At 45.4% G+C, this 23,865-nt stretch overlaps 2 protein-coding genes across 7 annotated transcripts in view; one reads left to right on the forward strand and one right to left on the reverse strand.

The window, feature by feature from the left end:
- zc3h3 (zinc finger CCCH-type containing 3) overlaps positions 1–14,193 on the reverse strand; it is a 60,063-nt gene extending 45,870 nt beyond the window's left edge. The window contains exons 1-4 of one of the 5 annotated variants that reach the window (XM_086225380.1): positions 13,896–14,005; positions 12,621–12,776; positions 11,294–12,528; positions 10,218–10,384 (exon numbers count right to left, since the gene is read on the reverse strand). In XM_086225380.1, the coding sequence (XP_086081506.1) occupies positions 10,218–10,384; positions 11,294–12,528; positions 12,621–12,749 (1,531 nt within the window). In that variant the 5' untranslated portion in view covers positions 12,750–12,776; positions 13,896–14,005. Of the gene's footprint in view, positions 1–10,217; positions 10,385–11,293; positions 12,777–13,104; positions 13,608–13,633; positions 13,847–13,895 lie in introns of those variants that run through there. The other 4 variants (XM_086225381.1, XM_086225379.1, XR_015119372.1 and 1 more) reach the window with 4 other exon arrangements.
- A 231-nt stretch (positions 14,194–14,424) lies between these two features.
- Positions 14,425–21,591, forward strand: cyldl (cylindromatosis (turban tumor syndrome), like). Of its 2 annotated transcripts, none has more exons than XM_086225384.1 (15): positions 14,425–14,901; positions 15,100–15,541; positions 16,254–16,532; positions 17,000–17,078; positions 17,166–17,254; positions 17,634–17,763; positions 18,523–18,658; positions 19,247–19,357; positions 19,442–19,533; positions 19,608–19,671; positions 19,812–19,944; positions 20,245–20,353; positions 20,431–20,549; positions 20,775–20,988; positions 21,059–21,591. In XM_086225384.1, exons 2-15 carry the CDS (start codon positions 15,107–15,109, stop codon positions 21,241–21,243), a joined length of 2,175 nt encoding a protein of 724 aa, XP_086081510.1. In that variant the 5' UTR covers positions 14,425–14,901; positions 15,100–15,106; the 3' UTR covers positions 21,244–21,591. The 2 variants fall into 2 exon arrangements, with proteins under 2 accessions (XP_086081510.1, XP_086081509.1); XM_086225383.1 differs by having other exon boundaries at positions 14,426–14,901; positions 17,166–17,344.
- The last annotated feature ends 2,274 nt before the right edge of the window (positions 21,592–23,865 follow it).

Raw genomic sequence — 23,865 nt, forward strand, 5'->3', positions numbered from 1 at the left:
TCAAATTCAAGAAGGAAACTCATCCTTCATGATGTCATGTGTGGGTGTCTTAAGTCATTAGTCAGACTTTTTAGCATGTAAAAAAAAGGAATATCCTACAAGAACCTCATGTTAACCAATGGAATCAAAGTATTGTCTTATTAAGAATATGATCAATAGCTTATACTCTCCATATTAACAAAGTCAATGTCTCTACTTACAAATTCTGTCTTCAGGCACATTTTAAAAGACTTGCCTTATCAGTTTTACACATGACAGCTTTGGTTAACTGAGTTAATGTTATTACCTCTATCTGTACTCTACCGTCCTCATAAGTTCATTTTGCTTAACTTCAAATTCTAATATTTTCCACTTACCTCACGTTGGATGATAGATCTGCACTTTCCTCATACAGTCGTTTAATTATGTGCTTGTACTTTTGCTGTTCTTGTTTTCTCTTACACTTGTAATCGTTTGTTTTACAATGCGGCTTTACAAATAAACGTATTAAATTGCTACTTTTGCAGTCATTAACATGTATAGTGAGTAGTTGCCTTTTGAAGATACAAAGTTGACAGCACCAATCCATCACTCTGTTACATCTGCTCCACATTTGTCCCCAACACTGACAAAATAATTCCCGAGGGTTAATTCTGGGGGACACCTGAAAGGAGGTTAAAGTGGGTTTAGGGATGTCTTTTCCCCAGCAGGGGAGAGGTCACAAACATAAGAGAAAGTCACGGCACCGAGCACAGCGGTTGGCATGCCAGACATGGCTGGAGGCCCACAGGAGACCCTGAGAGACCGAACACAACTAAAGTTTCCCCTGAGAGGGACAAAGATGCAAGTGGGAAAAAAGGAAGGGAAGAAAGAGACGAGCGGTGACCAAGAGAGGAAAGAGAGCACTCAGATGGGTGGGAAAGGAGTTGTGGGGACCACTGGGGGGGACTGTTGGGGGTCACTGGATAACTCTACGAGACCAGAATAGACCTGAAGGGTTCGAGTGTCCAGGCCTGTATGACTAACATGGAAAGTTGGAAAGGCTGAAAAAAAATATGTCAAGGAGATAAAGGGTCAGGTTTCCCAGCCTCGACCTGAAGCTTTGCTCTACGGATTGAATGGATTGCCAAGTGGAGCAGGCGGGATGGCGGGTGGGGGGGCACAGACACAGCCGAGTGTACAAGACAGACTGAGAGATGGATATAAAAATGATAAGAGCTTATGGCCATAAAAATACTCAGCACTGAGCAAGAAGGGATGATCGGTTCGCATGACCAGACAAAATTCACAACATTATATGAATATGGGTCTCGGCCTCTCGTTGGCTCCACCAGGCTACCGAGACCTGCAGCCAAGCCATCAATTAGGAGAATAAGTTTAATCTCCAGGGATGGCGAGAAAGCAGAGAGTTAGAGTGAGGGTATGAATGAGCAATTACAGAATGACTGCAGATAGAAGGCCGAAAAGAGGAATGAAGTCGAGTCAGAGGAAGGAACATACGGTGTACTGTTTACATGTCTGGTCAGTGTGATCCCGGTCAGGGTGTCTGCCAAGGAACCAGACCCCAAATGTCACTATGAAGAACTGAGTAAAACCAAATAAACTAAGCATTTGAAAAGCATCAGGAGAGTGCAAACCTCCACCAGCCACCCAACTATGATACATGAAGAAGCAGTGATTTAAGAACATCAGATATGCCTGGCAACATCTACAGAACTATCACAAATCTGCCTGCAATTTTTATGATGAAGATTGTGAGAACGAGTTTGGTGAGGGCTTGAATGCAAGTGACACTTCGTTATGAACATACGATGAACTCAAATTATAATACAGCCAAATTCTGAATGACGCTGTCACCTTGTCTATTTGGGGAGCCAAAAATATCAACTCATCAACCACAGAATACTTTGTTGTCCAATTAGAGGAAAAAGGAGCTGTTGTTGAAACCATTGAACATGTTACAGTCATGTGTGTCCTGATTCCAGAGCGAGAATGAAACCCCTGTCAAAGGCTCTACTTAAAGATCCTGATCCTAGTCATCATAATTAACTAGAATCTAACATGAATCATGAATTTTGGCTCTGCACAGCTATGGAGATCCTTATGTCAACCCCTAACAGCTGTATGGCAGAATTAAATTGTACAGTATATACACAGTACAGTATATTTAATCCCTCTAGAAATCTCCAACAAGCCCTGAAGTCATAAACCATCCCCACATGTCAACAGCCATGCCCAGTGCCCACATAACCCTGCCCCAGCCCTAATGACCAACCAGTGACCACCCCCGTATCGGATCACACAATCTCTGCTCCACCATGTGTCCAGACCCGTGTGTGGGGGACATAATTAACATGCCAGGCACTCCTCAAGCCCTCTGCTCATCTTCCCACATAAACGGCAACCCCCACCCCCACCCCCACCCCCAATGATTATTATGGTAACACGGCAGTGTGTGCAGACATATGGAGGAGAGCTTCGGAGGATAGGGTTACAGTCATAGGGCGGGGGTACAGCAGGGTGAGGGGCTGGGCAGCCATACCGGCACGCTCTACAACTGACACAAGATGAAGATTTATTGAACAGCTCATAATGGCTCCTGACTTTCCCAACCCTTTCACCAAAACAGAAGTGCCTTACGCAACACAACAACCAAACACCACCAGACACACTGAAACACACCGATTAACAGTATAATAATTAATCAAATCCAAGACTAGAAAAAAACACTAAACACTGAAATGAGGTTAGAGACTTTATCTCATTTTTGATTTAATAATTTAGGAACATTTTATCAGGGTAACGCCTCAGAAAAGGTCATACTGACTGCAGGTTTTACACAATTTAACACATCATAAAAAAAACGACAAACTCACTATTCCACAAACCTCGTCATGAGTTTCAAATATATTTTCCTGCAATTAAGGGACAAATTCATGTCAGCAGGGAGAACCTGTAGGTATAAATCAATTTAAAACGATGTACCAATTTCTGTTAGCTACCAAAAAGTCCTTATTTTAAAAAGTAAGTTCAGATCTACAGGATGTAATAAAGCAGGCATACAAACATAATCCACATGTGCAGCTGGTACAGTTCAAAGCTCTTGTCAAACACCATTTTCAATTTCCAAACAAATGCCAGTTCTGCCTGAAAAAAAGGGAAAATACACCACCAAGCCTCAAATTCCAAAGCACACAGTCGGGCAGAAATATCTTACAAACGCAAAAATACTGTAATTATTTTTACATAAAATTACCAATATTTCACTGAACTAAAAGGAACTATCAGGTACAATGAATTAAATATATTCAACAAAACATGTAGACTCAAGACGGCAACAAGAACTAGAGACTGGAAAGTTAGAGCCCATGTGACGTCAGAATTAACCTCCTCCAGCTAAAGATGGCAACAACCCTTTCCCAGCAAAGCCATTTACATAAACATGACACCAGCTCTGGCAGCTATGCATCCTCAAATAATTAGTAGGGTCCTGCCAGCGGCCTGTTGGGTTTCTGATTTATTCAGAGAGCCTTGCACATGTGCCACTCCTCTGGATACCAAGAAGACATTTCCCTCCTTAACTGGGAAGAAGTCAGAGTAATCTCAGGTTTAAGTTCTTGGTGGACTCAATAGTATTGATTACACATTTCAACACATGCACTGAACCACGCAAGCAGATCCACGAATGAAAACAGCCCACGTGACAGCACACAGCTTTCATCCACTCATGGATAAACGGACGTGTAGAATTTTAAAGATCAGTCGTTCTCGAGTGGGGTGTATGGACCACTTCCAGGTGGTCCTCAGCAAAACTAAGAAGAATTTCATTTAAAGCAATACATGTTTAGTTTAAACTAACGACTTCAACATCATTATGATGGTACACTGAATAAAGAATGATGTTCTTTTCATTCCTAAGGACTCAATACCCCCACCAGCTTGTAGCGTTTTCAGGTACTGGAACATTGCTCAGAACTCCTCTACAAGAAAGTAAAGGACATTCATGGAGGAAGCTAAGAAGAAAAGAAGAGAAAAATGAGACATGTCCCTCACCCAGTGTAATGCTAGCTGTTAGCAACTGCATTTTAACACATCACAACTGCTGTGGGTCCAGATCAACTGTCACGGTACTGAGATTGACCAGAATCATAAAGCATGTCACAGTCGAACATTTTTCCTTCATGTTAACACATGCCTCCGTTCCTCTGTGTCCCAAACTTGTTGTCCAGATCAGCTGTTTCCACTCAAATCATGTCACATAGTGCAGCACTCTGCTAAATGTCTCTCAGAACCACCATCCTGTATTTCACTGCTTACATCAGGAGTGGCTGCTGCTCCTGCCTGGTATCAGTCCATAGTGCAGTGTTTAACGCTTGGAAACACCTTCCAGAAACCTGACCTGGCATCACTGATCCGACCTCCAAGATAAAAATTCGGAAATTTGAGCTATAGTTTAAATAATAACCAAAAATGTTCTAATTTATTTGTGGTCCATGGTCTTTGAATAGAGCAAGTATATTTGCAGTTAAAATGATAATATTCCTGAAGAATTGACACAAATGCGACCAGACAATTAGCAAAAATGTGACTTTGCATTGATCAAACTTCATAAAATTTTAAAGTGTATATACATAATTTTCTATTAATTGATAGGGATGCAGGATCTGATTTCTTGTGCTTGACAAGGTTTAACTAAAACAACAACTCTTCAAACGGGGGTCCGCAGCACGCCAAGTCAATTTGGGGGTCCAGATAAAAATGTTTGGAAGCCCGTGTTGTGGATTATCCTTTTTTTTTTTTTTTTTAATTACAGGAAATACAACTGAAGTTTATGAATTAAGATGAAGTTCAGCGAAGCATTAGAAATACCAACTATTCTATGAATGTCAAAGGTTAAGCAGGGTCCTGCTACACTCACATGTGTCTGAAGTTTAATTATGGCCAGTTGACAGTTTGATGAGAGTCAGAAGGAGGAGGGGGAGGGGTGGGGGTGGTTGACTTAAACCCAGATGAGGAGTTAATGTGGAAACACAGTGTGTACAGGTGGTCTGATCACTGGCATGAACAACATTCTGGGTAAAGATATTAATCAAAGGTATAGATAGATAGAGAGCAACACAGAGACTGGGAACAGAATCATTCCTGTAGTATAAAAGACTCTAAATATAAACACAATTATTAAATCTACTTCTTCAATCTCCGTCTCAGTGTCCAGTGGAACGAGCAGCTTAACAGAGACAAATGGGGACGGATAGAACGATAAAGGAGGAAACATAAAGCCACAGACAGAGACAGACAGAAGAGAAGACAGAGATCCACCTGTTCGACACAGAGAGCCTGAGAAAGTGCAAAGGAATGAGCAGAATGCCTATATGTTAGTGAGAGAGAGAGAGAGAGAGAGAGAGGGAGAGAGAGGGGGAGAGAGAGAGAGAGAGAGAGAGGGAGAGAGTGTGTGTGTGTGTGTGTGTGTGTGTGTCCAGCTGATAATACTGTGGTAGTACTGGGGAATGGCATTTAGAGTGTGGCATGCAGAAAAGCAGCTGATGGGAGAATCACACACGACACACACAAAGTATTAAAATCATTTGACCTATAAAAAGTTGGGTAAAATTCACCACACACACACACACACACACACACAAGATATAGAGTGACACTTCCACTACACATCTCTTCCAGTGAAAACACCAACTGTGTGCTCGGAGGTCCAAACAAACAAACAAACAATCCGTGAGTTCATGTCCTCTACAAGCCGCCTGTGTGTCTGTGCTGCGTGTGTGAAAATGTTGGACCGAGTCAATGAGAGGAGAGCTCACGACAAGTGGTTGCGGCGTGAAGGAAAAGTGGGAGAAACTGGAGGAAGTGTGAACCAGAGAGTGATGCAAATAAACAAACAAAAATACACAAAGGTGCCTTGAGCCAAGCTGCAGTCAAAAAAGGCCACGCTAGGCTGAGGAGCAGTTGTTATGAATTAGAGCTGACTGGGAACCTGTCATATATAAATAAAACATTAAAATTAGACTATTAATAACAAGCCCATCGTGATTCTCTGAATATTCTATTAAGATTGACTTTCGATTATAAAGGTCATGATGTGGTTTTGGTTCTGACACTACCAAATCCTCATCCATATATGACAGCTGAAGGGTACTGAGCGTGACAGTCTTGTTGTATTTAGAGGCAAAAATGCCACAATAAGCTCATATTATCAAAATTATATTATTTCAAAAGTAACAACACTGAAGACCTGCAACCTGTTTTTGTGAGTATGTTCACACCTCTCGTTGGTACGTTCTGGTCTGCGTTAATCAATCGAGCTCTTCCTCGTTAGCAAAGTGGGAACTATGAACCACACTAGGTGGCAGTGCTGCAGCTGTGGGCTGGTCAGACATGTCTGGGGCCAGGCAAGTGTGCAAGGGACTTTTTGTTTTTGCAGATTCATATTTTCTGTCTAAGAACTATACTTGACAGAATATAAAAAACACAAAAATCAACTTCTCTCCAAAGGAAACCTTTGAGTTTCACCAAATACGAGCATAGGCCAGGAGACGGACCGGACCACGGTTCAGTTCAACTGACTCAAGCACAGACCTCCCTGCTCCCTTTATAGTCGTCATATTTACAGGCAAAACCAAATGTTCTACAATTCCACAATTTCATTTAGCAGATGCTTTTGTCCAAAGCGACGTACAACACAGGCAAATGTTGCCATATTGGTCCCTTGAATAAAGCAGGACCTCCACCAACGAAGGATGTGACTGGCTGTTTAGGGAGCACGCTCGCTCTCAAGCAGACAAACTCAGCGTCTTGGTAATTTGCTTTCATGATGATTTCATTCAAATCCTTTAAAATGTAACAAATGTGTTTTCAATTCACTCTTTGAAAAACTGCTATCGATGAAATGTCAATCATGATGTATACGGTTTTACCCAGGGCGCACAGTAGCATGTACATACAGTCTCAATGGAGGAGGTGGGAAATGTCAGGGGGAGCACAGCCTCAATGCAGAACAGCTCCTGTGATTTATGGCTGAAATAAATGGGATCAAGGTGGTAATGGCTCCATGGTGTCAGGGGGGTGTGGGGACAGCATGTTGGTAAACTGATGCTGGGAAAGGAAAGATCGCAACACTGCAACTGTAGGAGAACCGCTCCTACAGTAACACACCAACAGGTCAACCATCGAAACCCTGGTGTGTGTGTGTGTGTGTGTGTGATTTTATGATTTACATAAATATGTCAGAAGTGAAACTAGAGTAGGCGGCAGATCCCTCAACTTCTAAATACTGCCTCAGAGTGATAAAAGAGACTTAGACTGCAATCGGACTGCATTAAAAAATGCAGTGGTATGCAGTGATGTTGGTGTGTTGCTACAGCAACCGGCAGGTGGACGGAAGAGGACACGATCGAGTACATCCACATGTTTGAAGATACATGACACTAACAAGTCAGAGACTGGATGTTATTTTAACTCAACTATCACCCAAACAATCATTATTTCACTGAGACAGAATAATGTTGTTGATTTCCAGATGAATGTCTGTGTGCAGATGTCTCATAGATTCGTGTGGCATCAGTCACACCATAATCATTCGTGTTAGCTACTTATGTGAAAACAAAGAAGAATGTCACAGTTATGTCAAACCAGACGAGCTGAACGAGCAGTGTCTGAAAACGATTCAAACGGACATTTCATGCCGTCAGAGGCAACATGAGACAGCTGAGATGTTGGGATTTCTTCACACATTGAATGGGCTTGCATCCTGTGGAGGAGGAGCAGTATAGACAATGAACAGATGGATAAAACAGATCCATCAAATTGATCTCTATATGATCCTGTATCCATGCAGACCATTCAGAGCAGCTGATCCTATGTGAGCAAAGATAAGCGATGTAAACAGCAAGAGCACACGTGTTAAATCTCCTCAGAAAACTGCTCAGCACACGCAGCTGGGAGACTGCAGCCCTGCAGCACTCACGAGTCTTTGGTTCAACTGGGATCTTAACAGAGCAGTTTTACCCTCAGCGTCTCACAATGAATGTAAAAACAATCATAACATAATTAATGGCATACTACTTGAACAGTGACGTTATCAGTATATTGTTATGAAAAAAGTAACATGCATTTCTTAGCTTGTCCTATTACATTAGCATTTCAACTTACTATGGAGTTTATTGTACCATTCAGACAAAAATAGAACAATAAATTGTCTGCAGTCATCCAAGTGGAATAGTGGCCTTCAATAAAGTGGGATTAGAGAAAAGTCACTGTGAATATTAGCAGAAGAGTGCAGACAGTGAGGGAAAGGATAAAGACTCCAGAGATTCCAAAGGAAGAAGGACCCTGGAATGAGATAGAGACCTAAAAGGCTCCAGAAGCCAGTCACATGGGGCCCCAAGCCGCTCAGCTCAGCACTCTTCCTCTCTGTGTTCTGTCTGTTCCTGACATTTATCTGCTTTATTAGATTATCTGGGATACGTGGCTGTCCTGGGCGCATGCACATATAGATATATACCTTCGCACACCTCTCGATTCATTTCAGCCTTAACTGCTTACTTAGGTTTATGCCCACCTTAAATTAAACCCCAGATAAGCGAGCAGCAAGAAAAACAACCATCCGCTAACATGGCGGGAGAAAGCTTAAGCTCGCCATCGTGGAGGAAATTAAGAAACATTGTTTGTGAGTGTATTATCACGCATGTGTGAGTGGTCATAAGGTTGGTTTTAACGGGCTCATCTACAGGGACTCTGCTTCCCATCATTAGTAATTCAATTTGCTCTTTATTAGCAGCTCTTATCGGAGGCACAGACGGCTCTGAGTAGCCCTCCTCACTCCATCTTTCTCTACAGTCACCTCAGCTCCACCTCTCCTGTGGCTCCAGGTCTGAATCCCCATCTTTAATTAGAGATGCATGTGTTCCCACTGTGGGCCATTTAGGTTCCACACATGACAGGAAAGGCGGGGAGACATGATGGAGAGGAAGACTGAGGGAGAGGGATGGAGTGGCAGGACAAATAAAGTTGGATTGAAGAATTGGAAAAAGAGAGGCAGACAGATAAGACAACAAAGCCATGGGGACAAATAAAGCCTAATGTTAATAGTGATGGCTTTTCTAATGTCTTCCGACTCCATTGACTGTGGAAGATTACACCAAGATGGGCATGAGGCGTGTAGGGTACAGGCGGAATGACCGGAGGGTTGGAGGGGCAAGAGAAGGGGGGAGGGAGAGGAGGGGGCTGTAAAAACAATGATTGCTTTCCATCAGGTTAGGCCTATATTCTACAGTTCGTTAAAACAATCCAATTTGCAAAAGGATAATTATGCATTAGCTCCTTTTTATCTACTGGAGGGAGAGCAGTGCCCGGGCTTGATAGCAGTGGCGCTGCCTGCTTCCACCTCTGCAAATTACCCGCTATCTGCACTTGTTCGCCATCACGGCTGAATTGGGCAATCAATTAACCTCCCCCCTCCTCCTGTTATGGTCCGCCTGTAAGCCTCTACTGTGAGAGCCAGCAGCACAAAGCCAAGACAGGGAAGGCAGGAATGGGAGCTGCTGCCCTCTACTGGAGATGAAGGGAATAGTTGATGTCCGAGGTGAAGGCAGGGTTCCATGTACAAGTAGGAACACTGTTCACTTTCATTATAAATTGCAAGTGACAGTGATAGTGGTAAAACACTCATGTCCAGTACAAACAGCAAGAATTACGTAGAGCCGTAGTTCCACAACTGATACCAGTGCTTAAGAGTCATGACAAGAAATAAAAGGTAACACAAGTCTAGCAAGCCATGTCCCTGCACATGTATGACGTATTTGTGACATTATTTATTGCTGAAACACATGAAAAAAAGACCCAGTCAGATATTCATGCCTGTCTCTGCGTTTGAGAGTAAAATTCAAGCATTTTCACTTCAACTGAACTGAACATTTCGAGCTCTCCATCCAGCATGATTACATGATGCTCCCTCATGTCGCCGGGGAAGAACAAACAAATCTTATCAATTTGTTCAATTTCAAATACTAAAAAGATTTTTAGCTTACATGAGTGATTGTGAGGAGGAAACATGAGATTGTGTTGAACAGCAAGCATTTCTCAGAGTACATCTGAACTGAAGCCTATTCCCAACTTGAAAAATAAAATAATTTCAATTAAAGTCGTTTTTAAACTTTAAAAGATTTGTAGTAACTCCTTGGCATTTGAAAACACCAAAATAAATGTTGTCGTGTGCTTGTGCTTACTTGTCCTTGATAAGGTGGGTGAGAGCCGCCTCAACTTGTGTCTTCCGAAAGACACGAGCTCCCTGGAGGGAGTCCTCCTAACTCCTGCGGGAGTCCTAGTGGGGGTCCAGCCCCTGGGGGAGTGCCTCGAGGCTGAGGGGCTGCTCCACTTCTCCGACCCACATCCACTGAGACCACGAGACAGAGGACCGGAGAGGAAAGAAAGAGAAATATCAGTTCAATAAAACATGACCATAGTTAAAAGATTGGCCAGCAAGCTACACCCAGCTCATGAGGTAGGAGGCTCTCTTGTCCAACACTCCCTCCTGACATCAGCCAGTGACAGCGCTCATACGCTCACTATCAGTCCTAATGATGCTGGGATGAATTCAATAAATACACCGTGTTTCACCAGCTACCTTTCAGATATGACAGTGCTACCGACTGATGCAACCCTCTCTACAAGCTGTTGGTCTGATGGCTGCAAACATGGCGACGCAAAGACCGCAGTGATGCTTGAGCAGGATGGACCATCTCGGCACTGACGCACCCGCCCCTCCCCCCCAAGCTGTTACCATGACACCTCTGATGACTGGGAGACTTTGGGGCTTTCATGACATATTGTTAGGTGTCTTGTGCTGAGACGCCAATAAATAAATAATAGTGATCATTATCACTCATCAACGTGTAAAGCCTTTGTTTATGGCTTAATTAGGCCTGAGGTGTGTTGTCATATTGATCATAATCCTTTGAGTTCTATTGCTGATATTAAAAAAAACCTATTTGCACATTAAAGCAAATTGAATATTCATTATATTCACAATATAGTTTATAGTAGTGATCCACCTTCCAGTCCAGATTCCCTTCCACAGCTCACACCCGACCAAGAACCAACAGTATCGATCCACACAGTTCAAATGAATAACTTTGAAACACATTTAAATAATTAGGTTATGATAGATGTAACTAAAACCATAATGTCAAAACAACAACAAGAACATTCACAAAAATCCCCTCTGGTATCAGCCGTGAAAGATGTGTATTGGAATCAGATCTGACAAATATGGATCAGTGCATCTTTACTTCCCACCATTTACCTTCCAGCTGACTTCCTGATGATTTTCATCCTGCTGCGCAACTTGAATCCCCCAGGAGAGGAGGACGGGAAGGAGGCACGCTGCAGCACGGTAGGAGAGGTAGGGGAGACTCCTGGTCCTGCTTTCAGTCCTTTGTTGCTTTTGTCTGAAGTCCAGTGGAAGGCGGATCGACGACGGACTGCAGCTGCACCTCCTGCCACTGCTGCTGAGGTCCTCTGACCACCAGCCTTCCAGCTGTAACGGCTACCTGGGGAGGAACTGGTAGAGGAACCCGCTATTCCCTTTTTAAATTTTCCAGAGGGAGTGAAGCCTGGTTTCAGCCTCTTCGTCACCTCTGCCTTCTCCAGAGATTTCTGAGCTAGAATCAAGGCTTTAGGCGATGATGGTTTTCTGGATGTCTTAGCTTGGGCTCCAGCAGAGGAGGAAACCCATCTGTACTTGGAGGTCTTGGGGGCTGCAATGACTGGACTTAGCTTTCGAGGCACCTTTTTAGCAGGGGATCTCTTACTGCCAGCAAGTGAGGGGGAGCTTCGACTTAAAGGATCACCTTTGGGGCCTGATGTTGGGCAAACAGTCGTAACTTTGCCCAAGGGTGAGGACATTGCGCTTCTCTGTCTGGGCTCCACCCCCCCTATACTCTGACTCTTTACCCAGGTGAACTTGGATTTTTTCATGAAAGGAGCCCGATCTCGGGTGTGGCTGGTGTGAGATGTGGCAGGATTAACTGAAGGTTGCTGAGACTCTTCAGATGGAGTAGGGTGAGATGATGCGGTAAAGGCAGCAGTATTGGCTGAGCTGGTTCGTGGAATGGTCTGTTTGGCCTCAGTGCTGGTTTTGCTAGTGAGGAAAGGTTTGATCTGTAACTGGGAGATGGGTGGCGCCATGGTCAAGATGTTTGCCCTGATTGTAGACACCCCCTCAGAACTAACTTTCTTTCCTGACGGGGCTCCTTGCTGACCTTCAGCCCACTGCTGCCGCCGCCTTTCATGCTGAATACCTGTAGAGCTCGATGTTTGTGGATCATTTTCATGCCAGGAAACTGCCATCTCCATTTCTCTAGTGTGTATGGCAGTTGTCTCTGATGCAACACTCCTAATCCCTGAGACGCTGCTAATATGTCCTGTCTTCTCTTGAGCAATCCCTGATGATAAGGCAGAGGTTCTGGGTGCACCGCCCTCCTCTGCGGCGAGGTGGCTGGCAAGTGCTGTGTTGTCAGATGAACCTTGAGAACTGGTCTGATGCACCGAAGATGAAGTTGACATTAATGGGAGTGAACCAGAGGACTGCGGGTTCTTGTTGCTCAGGGAATATGTCTTCCGCCACGTACCCCGGCTGTGAGGAGCATAGAGCCCCCCCCTGAAACTGTGAGGATGCACTCTGCGACCCCCGCTGCCTGTAGCAGATGTAGAGGCCTCGGGGTGCCTTTGCCCAACGCTCGGATTCGGAGCATCGCCATGGACACTCTTATGCTTGTTGATGAGATCTAAAAATGAACAAAAGGGAAGGAATCAGTTTTACAAACACATGGAGACAACAACCAAAAAACACTATGAAAGCATGTAAAAGTATCTGTGTCATTGTGAAGCTGAGATCATTCAAAAGATGATAATTATATAAAAAGAAAGACTTATGGCATGACATCATGTATTCAACCGCTGACAGCTGTCCGTCTGTTTTGCTCGCAACTGTGGCTATTAGCGTTGAGCCACAGAGGCAACCAAAGAATTGGACAAAATCCTGCAGCTGATCATCTGAGCGCCCCTTTTGCTGGAAATATCAACGTGCATGTGATAAATCTTCTATCACTGGACCATTTATCCTCCGTTTAGCTCCGTCTGTCCCACTCTCTGTCCAGACCCACAGGCCAAATTCCCGTTGAAATGTTCGTTTGTAGTTCTGCTGCTTCTTTCGACGTGGACAGTAGAAAATGAGCCTCCACTTGTATCCAACATCTTCAACTTATCCACTCAGTGAGGTTTTGCACTCCACTCCAGGGAAGATGTTGTTTTTTTTGTCATTTCATCCAAGTATGACACATCAATCTTTCGTTTTGTTTGTTTGTTTTTTCCTTTTTTTTCATGAAGCAGTAGAACATTCGGGCGACGGTCAAAAAGCTGTACAGTTCCTCAACAAACTCCCCTGTCTTCACCTATCGGAACTCTCTATTTAGGAAATCAATATTCCTCAACGACTGCGTCCAAATCATGACTACAGAGAATAGAAATGTAAAAAACGACCCGACCACCCATGTCGTATTAACGCCTGGACCATCACAACTGTAGAAGTTAGCCTAGCTACTGAGACACCGAAAGAGAGAGAGTTAAACAGGGCTTAGCCAACTTGAACCACGAGTCCGGAACTCCGAATGAATATTTGGGTCTATTGCAGTTCATGTCCATGCAGTTCATGTCAGTTAAAACCTCCAACGTGCCTCGTAGTCACGAGAGCCGCTCGAGCTGGAAGCTAGCGTCCCCAAGACTTGGACGAGCGCGAGGCCAAATCCTTGCGACTGCTCGGAAATTTAAGTGCGCAACAAGTCGGGGACATTCGCCAACTCGCCTGGCACGAATAAAACCGTCCACATTTCCTCAAGGACGCTTACCCTGAAGAAGATCAATCTGCCTCTTGAGCGCTTCTCTCTCCTCCATGTTTACAACATAACTCTGACGTCATTCATGCGCGCCCAAGGAAGACGACGGTAGTTCTTTGCATATGGTTCTTTGTGCTGACCAATCGCAGGAGGCGCTTAACATGACCCAATACGACTTTGCCCTCAGTTGTGTGTGACAGGCTGTGATTGCAAAACACACTAAAGTTATGAAATTAAAATGACGAATGTCGTGAAAATGTAATTACATGTCTTTGTCTTTGCCTAACTTCTTTGACTATTGGTTATGATGTACAAAAAAGCATTTTTTTAGGGCTAGTTTTCTAATCATTATATTTAATTATGTCTTTGTGCAGTCATTTTTCCTCCCTTTTAACTCTCTGAAGCACTTTGAACTGCTCTGTGTGGGGCGGTGCTCCATAACTAAACGTCCTTGCTCTGACTGTAAGCAACCCGAACCATCGCTGCTCGGCAGTGTTGTTGCTATGGCGTCAACCGTCACCTGACGACGGCTACGACAGTTGGTGGCTGATTTACAGTCAGTTGGCTGAGCCGAATGAAAAAAAAAAAAGAAAATATTTTAGAAAGCAGAAATGCTGGAGAGGCCATAACCGCTTTTTAACGGCGAAAAACAAACAAATTTACGACTTGCAGGTTTCTAAACTGGTTGTTGCCTGTAAGACAAATTTGAGGGCTTCACTGTGTCTTGCAGACCACCTACTCACGCTGCTGGCTGTCAACGGATTTCGAAACAACAGCGTCACACTGGAAATACCCACGATTTCTGCGGTTCACAATATTGATGACTTATTGCCCATTAAATGAGCCGATAGGCGCCCGGTGATCGGCCGCTTCCAGCAGGGGAGAGAGAGAGACGGACGACGCTGGAGTGAAAGGGGAAGTGAAATCAGCGAGACGGTCGGACTGGAGTTGAGCCAGAATTATCCAGGAGAAAAGGAAAGGAAAAGTTCGCCGTTATTGCAGCAGCAGGTGGAGGAAGGTAGAACCAAGTCTGTTGGCGAGTTGGGGTTTGAAAGTCACAAGTTGTCATTTACCAGCAGTTACTTGGGGAAATGGAGCCTGTTAGCTTCCTCTGTAGTTTGCTAACAGGCTAAATTAGCTACAATATTGTGTCGAGCATATTCGCGACTGGTGCGCTGTTATTAATGTGTGTGTGTGTGTGTGTGTGTGGTCTCAGCCTCATTATGTCATCAGGAAACCGCTTCTTCATCATCACAAAGAAGCCTGACTACCCCACACACATCAAGGCTGGCTGCCTGTGTTACACCCATGATTCCAAGTACAGATTAGCCGTCTCAAAGCCTGGCTGTCACGTGAAGCTGCCAGTCACCCCACTGAACTCACACAGCTTGTTACCCTATGAGATAGACATGAAACTCATGGAGGAAGTGAGCGCAGAGGAGGCCGGTATGCTGCTCTCGGTGGAAGGCGACTCGGAGAGGCTGAAGATGTTTAAAGACAGAGATGCTCTCCAGAGAGCTCTGACGCTCTCAGAGGGCAGTGAGGTCACTGTGGAGGAAGGAGGAAAGAAGCTGAAAGGCATCATCCGCTACACTGGATACCTGACACCTCCAACATCACATCCTTTATCGGGAATATTCTTTGGAATTGAACTGCAGGTGTGATTTTATTCAGTCAAGATGGAAACATACTGAATCAGGAATTTCTCCAGATATGCACGTTTGGTTTCATCCTCAGGTTGGGGATGTGTGGCGTCCTCTTGCTGTCCGTGTTGGCACTGTTCCTATTAGCCGGTTCCTCAACTAATAGAACAGTTTGATTTCCCCTCTGTTTACGCTCTTTTATTTCCAAAGGAAGAACACTGCAGTTTCCTGATTATTACACATTTCTTCTCCACCAAAATACAACGGAAGTGAATTGTTGTGTTCCTCACATCACTGGAACGTATTAGACTGAGAATAATGAAAGACAGGCGCGCTGTACCCGTTAAAAAAGCATATTTGAAGTGGCAAAAGAACACATTTAATGGTGTTTTTTTATGTCGGGGTTAATTTCTTTTCTCCTTAGCCGATGTCTCAGCTGTATCTCTAAATTCCAGCATGATGAACTTAGTTTCCTGAGTCATATATTAGCCAGTAATGGCATATTGCGTATGTGTGGGAACCTGATAAAACAATTAGTTGTTATATTTATTTCAAAGATTTATTATTTTTGCATGTCCTTGAGGATACACACGTGCCATAATCATAGTAGCCAGGAAGTAGAAGAACCATCACACCCAAAGTCAAATATTTCTTGGTGGACTTGAATTGGGATCAGTGGCTGAATGATTTGAAGTGACATCAGTTCCGGTTTGCTCTCTCCCTCCAGGGGGAAGACAGAGGAAAGGGCAAAACAGACGGCTCCTTCTACCATAAAGCCCTCTTCCGCTGCGAGAAGGACTGTGGTATTTTCGCCCCCTTCCCCAGAGTCAGGCCGCGACTTTCAAGCTCCCTGTCACCTGCAGCGCTCACGTCCCTCCCAGAGCTGGAAACGGAGGGGCTAGCCCCCGGAGACAGAGTCACCTACTTCACCAACGACTACTGTCGCCATGGAATGGTGGTGGACATGCAGGAAAAGGATGGAGACTATTTTGTTCGGATCTCCACAGTGAGTGATGATTGACCAAAAGTGATATTTCTGTTCAGTTTTTCATAATAATCATCAGATCACAACATACAGTGACGAACCGACCTACCTAGAGCTGCCTAGCAATGTTCAGCTCGTTAGCGTCCAGCTGCAACTCAGTTGTTTTGGTTGAGTCTCATGGCTCTCGTGGTCTTGATGTGGGGCCGAACCACGAGAGACCAGGTGAGTGCTAGTTAGCTTAGCACAATGAATGATGGTGGTTGGGAAGGGTTACCTCACATCTGTAAGAAGCTATCAGATACGCTGGCAGCGTTGGGCATTGCTGTCACTGTAGGCAGACACCAACAAGATGGAGAGATACTGAATTGTAAAATCACTCTCCTGACTGGGCGCGGCGATTTAATGCAGCGCCTCAAAACTTAACATATTCAGGTGCAAAGTCATCAAGTTGCAGTGAGTTTCTGGTTTTTCTTTGTTGGTGTTTTCAGGACACGGATGAGAGAGGGAAGACGGGGGGCGAACTGGTCGTTCCACTGCAGTTGGTTGCGAAGGGGGAGGTGCCTGCAGGTTGGAGCATCGACTTACACAGCAACTCATTAAGTTATTTTTCATATTGATCATAAGAAGTTGATCTAAATCTGCTCTTCCCTGTAGAGACAGAGCACATGGATCTTGACAGACCTGCGCTGGAACCAAACCCTGAAGCGGCGAACAAGGGCCTGAGTATCAGCTCTCTGGTAGAGGTGACTTTGGCTGCAGGCAACTCGTTTGGAATCATCCGCTGGATCGGCACGCTGCCTGATCGTCACAACCTCATGGCTGGAATAGAGCTTGTAATTATTGTCTTGCACGTAACAACAAATTATTACAGAGCAGCTGTCATATAACTGAATAGCTGCCATATAATTGGGAGTATTTTTAAGAAAATATGCCCTCGTTGTGGTCGGTTCACTGTGACGACGTCCAACACCATTCCAAGCAGGTAGAACAAGCTTCAGCTTCTACTGTGGACTGAGCTGATGGACTTAAAGAGCTCGTTCAGAGATAACAAGAACTGGTTTTGGTTTCAGGTGATTGTTTAAAACGGAACCTTGAATCTCTCCTGTGCGTTTCCGTCCGTAGGAGGAGCCTTTGGGAGTGAGTGATGGAACCGTAAAAGAAGAACGTTACTTCACATGTGCTCCCAAGAGAGCTCTGTTCGTGAAGCTCAGCTCCCTCCGGCCCGACTCCAGGTTTTACCGTGAGGATCCAGGTCTGTGCAGAACCGACCGATGACCTTCGGTTCCATCCATCCATCGTCATCTTCCGCTTATTCCTACACATTAAGGGTCGTGGGGGGTGGAGCCTATCCCAGCGTCAACGGGCGAGAGGCGGGGTTCACCCTGGACAGGTCGCCAGTCCATCGCAGGGCCGACATAGAGAGACGAACAACCATTCACACTCACATTCACACCTACGGTCAATTTAGAGTATCAATCAGCCTCGTCCCCTTCGGTTCCATTTTAAAAAAAAAATAACTTCCTAACCACGAGGGTTTTCTGGAGATCCTCATGGACGGCGTTTACTAGAAACCTTTATTTCTCATCCTCCATAGTAGAGAGAGAAATGTGATTAAGAACAAAAAAGTGTCGAACTTTGGCTTCGATGGAAATGACCATCCTTGCCAAAGTGGTCTTAAACGGTTCAAAAAGCATCAGCATACGACATCTCAAATGATGTGGAGGTCCCATCAGAGCTGTGCAATGATTGCCTCAGAAAATACTTGTGAGCTACAACATATTTTTCCATGTAATATTTAAAAAGCTATTTTGTAAATGTAAGTTCCATATATTTTCCAATGTTTCATCGTGAGCGATATGAATGTCTCACTCAAAGGAAAACACAGCGTTTGCCAACAGCTGCTGGAATTGCATACAGAATGTTATGCTACATGTCTTTCTTATATAAGAGTGTGTGTGTGTGTGTGTGTGTGTGTGTGTGTGTGTGTGTGTGTGTGTGTGTGTTGTTTCAGAAAGAGAGCAGAGTACAGGGATTTTGGACCCCGTTCTTCCCATCAGTGCAGAGCAAGTCGACCAGGTCCTGATTGGACGAATGAAGGGGATTCAAGGACACTGTAACTCCTGCTACATGGATGCTGCCCTCTTCAGGTCAGGATGAGGAATGTACTTGACGATGGCACAAAGGTTTCAGCGTTTAGAACGATGTCTGACTTTCTGAAGCTCCCTGAGGTTGATGAGCTACAGCCCTGCACTGCTCCCATGCGCAGTTCTGTTTATTAGAATGAATTTCCAACCTCCAGCTATTTCTAGATTCATCAGGTCACATGACATGCATTTTATTGTTTTTTCCAGACTCCGTTTTGTTATCTTTTAAATTTTATATTGTTCTGTGTTTGTTTGCATCTGCATTCAAATTAAACTTATCCCAGTGGAAATAAGTCTAAAATGTCTCCAAATTAAATTGCAGTCATGACATCAGACGGCCGAGTGCAGCATTAACCAATGAGTCGTCAGTGTTCATCCATCACTGAAGATTCATGCAATCAAATCTAAACTGATTTTGAGTCACTGTGGAGAAATTAGTTGAAAACGTTCATATTCTCAATGTTTATGTGGTCCTGTGATAAACGGGCCTGATACTCAGTGGCACTGCGGCCCTGTCCTACGGCTCTGGATGGAATCTGCTTCATAATTCCAGACATTAAGTGCTCTGACGTGTCCGTCCCTCTCCGGCAGTTTGTTTTCCTGCTCCTCTGTGCTGGACTCCATGCTGTTCAAATCAACAGAGCCCCAAGATGCTCCGATTCAGAAGACGCTGCTCCATGACATCGTCAACCCCCTCCGCAGGTGCGTGCCTTCATGTGTTCAGCCAGCATCCAAGTGTTCTGGTGGTTGCTCCGTCAAGCGTTGCCTTGTCTGTGTTCTTCACAGCAAAGGCTTCGTGGAGGGGAAGCACATCATGAAGCTGCGGCAGCTGCTGCAGAAGCACGGCTACAGCCGCTCCTTCACCACGGATGAGAAGGGTCGGTGGGAAGCTTTGACACGTGTGGCTTGTGTTTAGATTGAAGTGACTGCTGATGTGACTGTTGTCTTTCAGATCCTGAAGAGTTTCTCAATGTCATCATGCATCACATTCTTGCACTGGATCCTCTGCTCAAACTGTACGATAACAACCCCACGGCTAAATGCTATTTCCTGCTTTACAGCCACAATCAGCTGATTTTTTTGTCACACTCCAGTGATAAAGGTGCCTTCAACCTTTTAATAAAGTCACATGTGTTTCTGGCTCTCTTCTGTTCAGCTCAGCTAGTGGTAAAGTGCAGGAGAGTTACTGCTATCAGATCTTCCTGGACCAGAACCACAGTCTGGTGCTGCCTACAGTCCAGCAGCTGCTGGAACATTCCTTCCACAGCGCCAGACTCAAGCTGGCTGAGGTGAGACAGTTGCTCCCGTGTGTGCAGCCTGCGCCTCCGTGATGAGGCGTCAGAAACACAGCAAACGTCCGCTAAACTTTGTTCCTGTTTCTTTCTATCACAGGTGATCATCATTAAATAGGGAGCTGACCCTGACAAATGAATCAGCTCCACCACAAAAACATATAAAAAATACTTCATGACCGTTACACCGTAGTAACACAATGCTTGATGCACCACCTGCAGTCTCCTGTAGATGGCGCTGTGTCACTCTCCTCTAATGCGCTGTGTGACCAGCTTTTTTGATCGCTCCAACTTCAGGTGCCCTCGTGCCTCATCCTCCAGATGCCACGCTTTGGGAAGAAGTTCAAGATGTTTGAGAAAATCATCCCGTCCCTGGAGCTGGACATCACCGACCTCCGGTCCGAAGGTGAAGCAACTCTGACTGCACGCCGACTGAACAGAGAACAGAAGGAGTGACTACAACGTGTGCTGTGTGTGTGGCAGGTCCCCAGCAGTGCATGCTCTGTGGAAAACTGGCCGAAGTGGAGTGCATCGACTGTTTTAATGATCCAGTTTTCAGCCTGACAGGATGCAAAATCTTCTGTGTGGAGTGTTCCTCTCAGGTTGGCATGTCGTCTTGACGTCTGAGTCGTCTGATCTGTGTTTCAGTGACTAGGGGCTGAAGATATTCGTCTGTAAATAAATACAACAAATCATCCACTCCCAAAAACGCTGCTGCTGGGTTGACTTCAGTGTTGAATCACTCGCCACTTTTTTTTTGATCTCATTTTTCTGTTTTTCCTGTCACTGTGAAGAGAAAATACAAGAGATTCTCCGTTTCTCCCCAGGTTCACTCCCATCCTCGCCGCCGGCGCCACCAAACAGCCGCTCTGGACATCCCGAAGGGTTACCTGCGGCGAGGCGTGACTCACCCCCTTACCCGAGACAAGCTGGAGCTGTTCGCCGTGCTGTGCATCGAGACGAGCCACTACGTCTCTTTCATCAAATACGGCCCAAACAGCCAAGACTGGATCTTCTTTGACAGCATGGCGGACAGACAAGGTGAGCGTTCTCGCCGTTCCCTGCTTCGTCCACTTTGTTACTCCTGGGCTCAGACGTGTGTTGTTTTCAGGAGAGAGCGATGGCTTCAACATCCCGGTGGTGCACCCCTGTCCTGAGGTCACCGAGTACCTGGTTATGCCCCCCGCAGAGCTGGCCAATCAGGTGCCTCGGGACATGAAAGGTGTGGCTAAACGCCTCTTCTGTGATGCGTACATGTACCTGTACCAGAGCCCCAGCATGTGTCTGTACCGCTGAGGGGGGTCCTTGGGCCCTCTGTCCTCGTCCTTGACCCTCACCGCTTTGTTCTTTCATGAATGTCTGGATGTTCACGTATGAACTAAAACATGTACATACACGCTTTTCTGTCCTGTGCAGGGAAAGTTTTGATACGATTTTTTATGACCTTTGTGAAAACTGTTGAGAGGAGCAGGAAATGTAAATAACAAACAGAAAATCTGACATTGCTTTGCGTGATCATTTTGGCTCATAGAAAGTGAAGATGACAATCTCTGACATGCAGAACGTGATTGCAAAGGAACATGACGTGTTGCACTGTTGAGACTTGGTCTTGTCCTGCTGTTGTAAAATGATTGTTAAAGGTTATACTTGGGTTTTTATAGTGAGAATGAATGAGTCTGTGAAATTTACCCAAATCCACCAAAGAAGAAGTATTGGAGGCCAGCAGGCCCAAAAGATGGCACCAGGAGTTCCAGGGTCTCTTCTGCTGTTGAAGCTCTTTAATCTTCCTTAGCACACAGAAGCTTTTTAAGCTGGAAAAGCCTGTCAGAAGCGTTTCCTGTCTCTAATCTGATGAAAATGACACGCTAATGCCATGTCATGGTGCTTCTCAGAGAAGTCAGATTTTCTGTAACCCATCTGTGAGGAGTAGAGCCATCACTTTGTGGGAAAAAATGAATTCAATGTTGGAAATGTAAGTGTCGCAGGATTAAAATCAGCCTTGAATTTGCTTCACCAGAGGAGTGTGAAAGCAACAGATCTAGGCGGTCTGACAATTGTCATCATGGGGAAATGTGATGATGTTTCCAGAAACGATACGAAAGAGTGAAATTTTAGTGCAGCTTGCTCTTCTTGCCACCAGATGGCAGTGCTACTCATCAAAACCATGACGGTACCAGAATGTTTTAACTGGACCAGTTCATGCTACACAGTTCAGTGGATGTGGTCCATGTGGATTTCATCTCAGGTACTGAGGCTGTTTGGAACAATCTTATTTTAAATATGTTGGTGGCTTCTGTCTGCATCTTAACTGTTCCTGCACACAGGCGGCCTCGCTCTCGTCCTGGCTACAGTGGATACTGTTCATGAATAAAAAGTACCTCACAAAAGAATGGCCTTTTTGAGTTTTTGGAGGTAGAGTCGCAGTCGGAGAGGTCGATGCGGAACTGCCTCTGTTTAGTTTTCCTGAAGAGTCACACTGGCCATCACAACCAGAGTCACACGTCACAACGGTGAGTCGACGGCGTGGCGGCAGTGTTTCTGTGGTTACTGCTTCATATCTCCAGTCTGTTCCTCCATCGCCATGTCGTCTAAACAAAGTTAGATGGATTCAATTTGTGCTCAAGATGACAAAAAGCTGCTTCGATTCCGGGCGGAGGTGGCAGCCAGGTGCTGGCAGGTGCTGGCAGGTGCCAGTGGGTTTGTGGGCCAGCCTGAAAGGCTGGAGGTTGTAAAACCAGGAGCTGACAGTCACCTTCAGTCTTTAGGTCTGATCAAACCAGATGGCACACAGACATCCTGGACCTGGAGCAGGCCCCTGTCTGACTCAGGAGGGGTGAGGGTTGGGGGTGTCCCACCCATCCTGCCCTTCAGATCAGGCTTCACTAAAACATGGCCGCAGCTTTCCTGCTGACTAGTTAAGAGTTTCCTCTAGAAAGAAGCAATGAACACGTGGGAAATGAACTGTTAGCGCACTTCAAAGGATCCCAGCGAGAGCCACAACCTTGCTGGGATCTGAAACGTCTGTTACGACGTGATGAATGTTGCTTTGTCAGCTCAGACGTGTGGGCTTCGCTGTCACGCCAACTTCAACCTCATCGGTCCGAGCTCACGTGTGCTCCATCTTAATGTGATGCTAATGCAGCCCAGGATGCTCACATTAAAGTGCAGCTCACTCTTCCGTCTCATCTTGGTTTCTAATGACGCCTCGCTGGATATTTGTCTTCATTCTGGATGCTTTTGATGGTGCTGTCCACTTTGTTCCGCCTTCATCTGGCTGCTAGCAGCTCGTGGATGACCTCTCCCGGTGTAGCAGTGCCGTACTGGCTTCTGCGATGGGCCGGGTTTTTGACACCCAAGGGCACAGGCAGCTGCAGCGAGCGGAGCAGCCTCGAGTCTTAATGTACAGCCCCGCAACTCCCTTTGATGCTCAGCATGTTCAAGCAAATTCATCATTATGCAAAGTAAGTAGAGATCCTGCATGTGTGTGTTTACATCAAGAGGAGAATTGTGCTTGTCTGAGCAGGATCGCTGAAGTGCTGCTCGGGTTGTTGAAGGAAATCACGTCTTCATAACATCTCATAACCAGAATCAGCAGATCTCTGCTAGCGTGGCTCCAGTCTGTGAGGAAACACGTTCACTGAGCGTGCATCAAATCTCCATCTGCTGAAGGTGAGGAAGAGCAGAGGAAGCCATGAGGTGCGTGACCCTCTCATTTACAAACCAAAAAATGACGCATTTCAGGAGGGAAGTGCTGAGTATCTTGGCAACAACCAGTCCTATTGCCATGAAACCAGGCTCAGTTGTTTCTGTCCAGTTTCTGTGGACCTCTGGCGTGAGGTCCGACCAGCATTCCGTCCACTGGGCTCGACTCTCGGGGGGGTTGGCCGGCGCGCCCACTGGCTTGCAGGTCTGGTTTAT

Source organism: Aulostomus chinensis, chromosome 14, assembly GCF_037954235.1.
Source record: "Aulostomus chinensis isolate RoL2024-O1b breed Wild chromosome 14, RoL_Achi_v1.0, whole genome shotgun sequence".
Taxonomy (NCBI): Eukaryota; Metazoa; Chordata; class Actinopteri; order Syngnathiformes; family Aulostomidae; genus Aulostomus; species Aulostomus chinensis.